General features: G+C 43.2%; 1 protein-coding gene across 2 annotated transcripts in view; it reads right to left on the bottom strand.

The window, feature by feature from the left end:
• Vps29 (VPS29 retromer complex component) overlaps positions 1-6,946 on the bottom strand; it is a 9,623-nt gene extending 2,677 nt beyond the window's left edge. Inside the window, exons 1-3 of one of the 2 annotated variants that reach the window (XM_021162465.2) lie at positions 6,843-6,937; positions 4,861-4,872; positions 1,163-1,354 (exon numbers count right to left, since the gene is read on the bottom strand). In XM_021162465.2, the coding sequence (XP_021018124.1) occupies positions 1,163-1,354; positions 4,861-4,872; positions 6,843-6,845 (207 nt within the window). In that variant the 5' untranslated portion in view covers positions 6,846-6,937. Of the gene's footprint in view, positions 1-1,162; positions 1,355-4,860; positions 4,873-6,842 lie in introns of both variants that reach the window. The other variant, XM_021162466.2, reaches the window with a different exon arrangement.
• Positions 6,947-6,959: the final 13 nt, after the last annotated feature.

The raw sequence follows: 6,959 nt of genomic DNA, 5'->3' as shown, positions 1-6,959 counted from the left end.
CCACAACGAGATCTGGCGCCCTCTTCTGGAGTGTCTGAAGACAGCTACAGTGTACTTACATATAATAAATAAATAAATCTTTAAAAAAAAAAATACTATGTTCATTTTGTATGATATAAAGAAACTCTTTGCTTTTTTTTCCTTTTTAGTTTTAAATTTTTATTTTCTGTGTGTCAGTTTATGTGCCATTATGTGGCGGTCATAGGACAACCTAGTGTCAATTCTCTCCTACCATGTGGGTCCTGTGGATCACACCAGGTCATCAGGCCTGGTGCAAGGTCATCAGGCCTGGTGCAAGCGCCTTTACCCACTGAGACGCTTCAATGGCCCTTTGAAATCATCAACCAAATTGAATAATTTTTGAAAAGCTTAAGATTCCCAGAAGCACAAAGTAATTTCTTCATATTGGAATCAGGTTTATTCTTGTGAATTATGCAACTCCAATTATATTTACTGAGGGTCAGAAGAAAAGTACTTCGTCAAGAATCACATTATTTATTTATTTTTTTAAATTTATTTATTTATTATACATAAGCACACTGTAGCTGTCTTCAGACACTCCAGAAGAGGGCGCCAGATCTCGTTGCGGATGGTTGTGAGCCACCATGTGGTTGCTGGGATTTGAACTCTGGACCTTCGGAAGAGCAGTTGGGTGCTCTTAACCACTGAGCCATCTCACCAGCCCAAGAATCACATTATTTAGTAAATAATGGGCAAAGCTTAAATTTAAGAACTATTTCTTTCCCCCTATTTTATTTCATAAACTCAGCTAGACTGAAATCGATGTTGTACCTTCAGGCTTGCAAATAAGGTATACAGGAATGAAACAAAAATGAATTGCTGTTTAGATCTGGCTCTCATCCCCAATAACTCATTATATATGTGCCCAAATCTGAGAATGCCTGAGTCCAGAACACGTCTCACTGCAAGCTAATGGACTCTTCACCTGGAAGTGTATACTTGGGAGACACAATTGTGATGCTGAGGACTGAGCCCAGGCACTGTGTGTGCTTAGACGAGTGTTCTACCACTGCATGGCTAGTACCTAGGGTACATTTTCAAAGGGGCAGGGGAGGACGAATGGAAAAACTTGAGTCTAAAGGGTAAGTCTACACAAAGAAGTGAGAAAGGAGCATAGATGGGAAGGACAGGATGATGGCACCTCATCGAAGTCTCCTCTCACGATGTGGACGTCGCCAGCCAGAGTCTTGAGATAGTCGTAGCTCTCCTTGGTGCAGAGGTTGCCGGTGCAGAGGATGTGCTGGATTTTTCCTGGCACCAGGAGTTTTTTAAATTTGGCCGGCAGGCTGTTGCACCGGTGCGGAATGTGCAGATCACCTAATACTAACACCAACTTTCAGGGGTCAGAGTGACAAAGCACAGCGTTAGACATGATGCCAACAGACACGATCCTCCCATCACCACCCCTTTAAACAGATCCAGAACACAGCAGAAGTCACTCAGACAGTTCCTGTCATGGGCCAACAAACACTTGGTACCATATCTAGTCTCAGCTAATATCAACTTGGATGTCAAATTTATATTATTTACCAATAAATAATAGGATAAAATCAAGTATTCTAAAATGATTCGTTAGCCAGGCATGACAGCATGCATCTATAATCCCAGCAGAGAAAGAGAGGCAAGAGGACCACTGCAAGTTCAAGGTCTACCTAGCTCTACAGGAAGTTTTAGGTCAGCCACCACTATATACAGATCCTTTCTGAGAAAAAGTAAAAAATTTAAAAAATTGATTTAGAAACCTATAAATTATATTGAATAAAATGAAACTGCAAAATGAATAACATACTGCTGGAATCTATAGCATGTGGTAGTTTTGATGAATGACAGTAATTCTTATTTCTGCTATAATATAAAACCTATATATTATAAAAACTATATAATATAAAACCGATTTAACTGAAAAAAGCATTGTTAAAGGAAATTATTGGAAATGAAATAATATGGGCCTAGAGAGATGGTTCAGATGTTAAGAGCCCTGGCTGCTCTTCCTGAGGTTCCAGGTTCAGTTCCCAACACCCACGTGGCAGTTCAGAACCATAGGGCTGAGTATGGCGGGTCACGCCTTTAGTCCCAGCACTCAGGAAGCAGAGGCAGGTCGATCTCATGAGATTGATTTCAACTTAGTCTACAAAGAGAGCTCCAGGCCAGCCTAAGAAAACAGTGAGACCCTGTCTCAAAAAGGAGAAAGAGGGGGCTGGCGAGATGGCTCAGCCGGTAAGAGTACTAACTATTCTTCCAAAGGTCCTGAGTTCAAATCCCAGCAACCACATGGTGGCTCACAACCATCTGAAATGAGTTCATCTGAAGTCAGCTACAGTGTACTTATATATAATAATAAATAAATCTTTGGGCCAGAGTGAGCGGAGTTGACCAGAGCGAGCAGGGCCAACCGGAGCAAGCAGAGGTTCTAAAATTTCAACTCCGAACAACCACATGAAGGCTCACAACCATCTGTACAGCTACAGTGTACTCATATGCATAAAATAAATAGATAAATCTTTTTTAAAAAAAGGAGAAAGAGGGAGAGAGAGGAAGAGAGAAGACAGGAGGAAAGGGAAGGGAGAGGAGGGGGAGGAGAGAGATTGATTGATTGATTATGTGGGGTATGCTGATTCATGGCTGTAAATGTAGCACTCAGGAAGCTGAGACAGGAAGGTTACTACTTCAAGGCCAACCTGGGCTACATGGCAAGCAAGTTCCAGTTCTAGGCCAGCCAATGCTGCCAAGTGAAAACTATCACACACACTAAATACATACATCACTATATATGTGTATGTATATAAACATACAAATGAAATAATAGAAAAAATGAAATAGTAGGGAAAAATTTTATAGTTTATGCTAAGAACTCTTTGGAGAACATTAGCCAAAAATAACTGAATAACCCTCTTAGCAGTGTGTTACAGGGCACCAACACCTGTGCTTAGAGACTCAGTAGATTCATATGTACATCTGATTTTTAAGTTTTACTATCTTTGCTTTCTTTCACTAGAAACCACCACTGTCATATCTGTATAACCTGGATTAACAGCCCCCTCTGTCCCCTCAGTATAGTCTGTAAACGTCAAACAACACTTTCACCATCGTTTATGTTCATCAGAGAAGTAAAACAAATGGAGTGGTGAGTTTGGCAGTAGACCTGCCACAGTCTCAGATGACAAAAGTATTATCTGCTCTGAAAGATCAAAGAAGTAAAAAGCGAATCCTACGACAAGCATGGTGGTGCACGCCTTTGATCCCAGCCCTAAGGAGGAAGAGCCAGGCAGATCTCTGTGAGTTCAGGACCAGGCTAGGCTACAAAGCAAGTACACAGTGAAATCCTGCCCAACATGTGTATGTGGAGGTGCGGGGGTGGGGGCAGTCCTATGAAACTTTAAATTAAAAAATTTCAAGATTGAACAAAGTAGACAGAGTAGTTTAAAAGTTCCTTTAAGGATACCACACATCCCCTGAGAGCGAAGGACGACTTTCCCTGCTGAGGAGGCCTCGTATGCTTGCCGTGCATCAGTACACATATTCTTTACCGCTGGTCAAAGCATGGCTACCCCTGAGCCATATCAAAGGAAGTGCTACATGTTTAGTATGAGAAAGCAAACAGTTTTGCCACCATAATGTTAAAATTAATTTAAAACGTTAATTTTAATGGCAGTGGTTACGAGAGCTGATTGCTCTTCCAGAGGATCCAAATTCCCAACACGTGGTGGCTCACAACTGTCTGTAACTCTAGTTCCAGAGGATCTGACACCTTCTCAGCTGGCCTTGGAGGGTACCAGGCACACATGTAGTACAGACAGGCACAAAAGCAAACACATCCAACATAAAATAACTAAGTAAAAATTTTCATTAATTAAAATTTAAACTGGATTGAAAACTAAAATGTGGCTGGGCAGTAGTGCTGTAAGTACACTTAATCTCAGCACTCAAGTGGCAGAGGCAGGTAGATCTCTGAGTTCGAGGCCAGCCTGGTCTACAGAGTGAGTTCCAGGACAGCCAGGGCTACACAGAGTAACCCTGTCTTGAAAATCCAAAAACCAAAACAAACAAAACAAAAATGTGTGAAATGAGATGATTACAAAAACAAACTTGATTCATCTCACAACAAAACCAAAAGCAACAGTTATCAGGACACAAAGTAGCTGAATTAATAGGTGTGTGGGTGGTCACAAAATGAGCACACCTTTGACAGCTAAAACTACTACAGAGTATCCACCCTCAATAGACATATCTTGACACACCATCTTCATTTTAGGGGGGGATCCCTTCAGATTTGGACTGTGGGATGCTGACATTTGAGGAAAAGCGAAAGAAAAAATCTATATTAAAAGAACTCTGAACTCGTAAGAGGGTGTATGTCTAAAATAGATTCAAAATCTCTGGGACTAAAAATGAATTGTTCACTGAGAATGTACCAGAAAGAACAGAGGTGAGAGACAACACTGTTATCCTTATTGAAGATGTCAACTCTGTAAGGTGCCACAACACCCTTGACAATTAGTGTGTCAAAACTGTATCTGGATGAATGGCCCTGCAGGCAGCATCATGGCTCCACAGTGAGATGGAATCCTCTGCTTTTCTGCTGGTGACCAAGTTATGGGAAATAACATGTCAAGAGTGTCCTTGCCTAAATTCCACAATGACAAATCAGGTTAGACAGACAGTAGAGGCAGCAAAGGATCTGGAAGCCAAAGTCTTGTCAAAAATCATATAAAAGCAAAAACCCAAACAAAGCATGGGGATTTGATTACTCCCTATTTGACAGAGCTGGAAAGAGTAAGAAATCCAGTCAGTTATCAGCCACCCAACCACCATTGTTAGTAGGAGCGGAGAAAAACTTACTCTGTGCCCAGCCTTAGTGGAATGAAGAAGTTGATTGCAGACAGGGGAATGGAAAAAAAAAAAAAGGGGGTGAAACATGACCAATGTTAAAAGAAAGCAACAAAAGTTAAAAGAAAAAAAACAAACAAATAAACCAAAAATCCATACCAAATATGCAAAAATTGTTAATGATTTCTGAATGTTAAGAAAGGAAATGTTAAAAATCAGCTGTGCCAAAAATAATCCCAAAAGAACTACTCACTCTCTTTTTAAACACAGGACAAACACCCACACACAGCAAACTGTCAATGTCGTTCTATATTTTCTTGCTTTGTACACCAACTCCTGTTTCTTTACTTCTCAATCTGTCTACTCTTTATAATTTGAGTAGATTATAAAGATTTGATATTTATAATTTGAAGAATTCATCAGGAAAAGGTTAAAGTTAGAATTTCTCATTCCTGGGGTCTTGTTATCTCTAGATATACTGGAGGTATATGTGTATATGTATATATGTGTATATGTGTATATGTATATATGTGTGTGTGTACATATATATGTATATGTGTGTATATATACACATACATACACACATATATACACATATATATATTTATTTATTTTATGTTTGAGGTTCTAGTATTGAAAAATCACACTCCAGGATAAGTTATGTGCTACAGAGGATATTACTAGCTGGAGTACTTTATCATGTGACAAAAATGTCAAGAAAAGATCAAGCTCTGTGTGGTGGCACACTCCTTTAGTGCCCACTCTCAGGAGACAGAGGCAGGCAGATCTCTGATTTCCAGGCCAGTAGGGCTACATCATTATAACCTGACTTAGGCTGGAAGAGATGGCTCAGCAATGAAAAAGCACTTGCTAATCTTTGAAGGACCCGGATTTGATTCCCAGTACCCACGTGGCACCTCACAACTCCCTGTAACTCCAGTTCTGGGGGATCCGAAGCCCTCTGGTCTCCAGTAGCTCCTGAACTTGTTTGGTGCACATAAACTCATGTAGAGACACATACACAAAAATTCAAAATAAAAATTTACAAGAAACGTGATGCCCAGCAGAGCAACTGCCCTTAAACATAAGCGTTCACCCCTCAAAACGACTTCAGAGACATGAATATGCAATCATCCCAGCAAATTCTTCTTCCTTGCAAGTGTCTCCAAATTGCCATCAATGAACTAGTCTACTTTAAACTGGGGTCTAAAGCAAAAAAATTCTCTTTTAGATGCTAAAATCCAGTGAATTTAAGCATATACCTTTGGTACGGCTTATAAAGCCACCTTTTAAAAAGGTTGTCTGCACACGGATAATCTGTGAAAAACGCAACGCGTGCCCAGCAGCCAGTGAGGTGCCTTCACTTTAACCTTCATCAGGACAAACAGGAACCCCCCACCCCACCCCAAACTTTAGAGAGCAAAGAGTGCCTTCGAAAATCGGGTTACAAGGACGTGTCTGCACAGAAAAGTCGTAGGGACAGCCATCTATTTGGGGTGGGGGGGATGGTGAGGGCAAAGGCCTGATGCAGACTGGGGAAGCTAAGGCTCTCCGAACAACCCCGCGCATCTCCGCAGGCTCCAAACGATCCCCACGACTTTGCTCAATGGGGTCGCAGCGGCCACAGGAGACGAGCAGTCCCCTTTCCAGGTCCCCGTCCGGAGTGGCGGCCAGTGCGGCGGCTACTTCGCGCTCTGCTCCGAGGCCGGCTCCCCCCCAGCAAGCCGGGGAGGACCAGGAGGGAAGAGACGTGCGGTCACACCGACTGCCGGAGCGGATCTCGTGACCGGGTCCGGCCGCCGGGTCCGCCTCGCACGCCCTCTGGCCGCTGGGGCGAGGGGGCGACACCAGGCCGAGCCGCACCCTCAACCAGCCGCGATCCTCCCGTTCCTCCTCCGCGGCCGCCCGGATCCTCCTCGCCCCCCACCCCACTCCCTCAACCGGACGCCGCAGCATCCCGGCCCGACCCGGGTCGCCGCCGCCGTGGGGCTCACCATCCTGTCACCGGGGCTCCGTTCAATCACCACAAACGCCGCCGCCCTCTTCCTCAGGCTCCTCGGTCGACCCGCCCACTTCTTCCGCCACCAATGAGACGCGGAGTTGGCGAGAGC

This window comes from Mus caroli, chromosome 5, assembly GCF_900094665.2.
Source record: "Mus caroli chromosome 5, CAROLI_EIJ_v1.1, whole genome shotgun sequence".
Classification (NCBI taxonomy): Eukaryota; Metazoa; Chordata; class Mammalia; order Rodentia; family Muridae; genus Mus; species Mus caroli.
The sequence above is the reverse complement of the archived record's forward strand: the minus strand, read 5'-3'. Positions and strand labels throughout refer to the sequence as shown.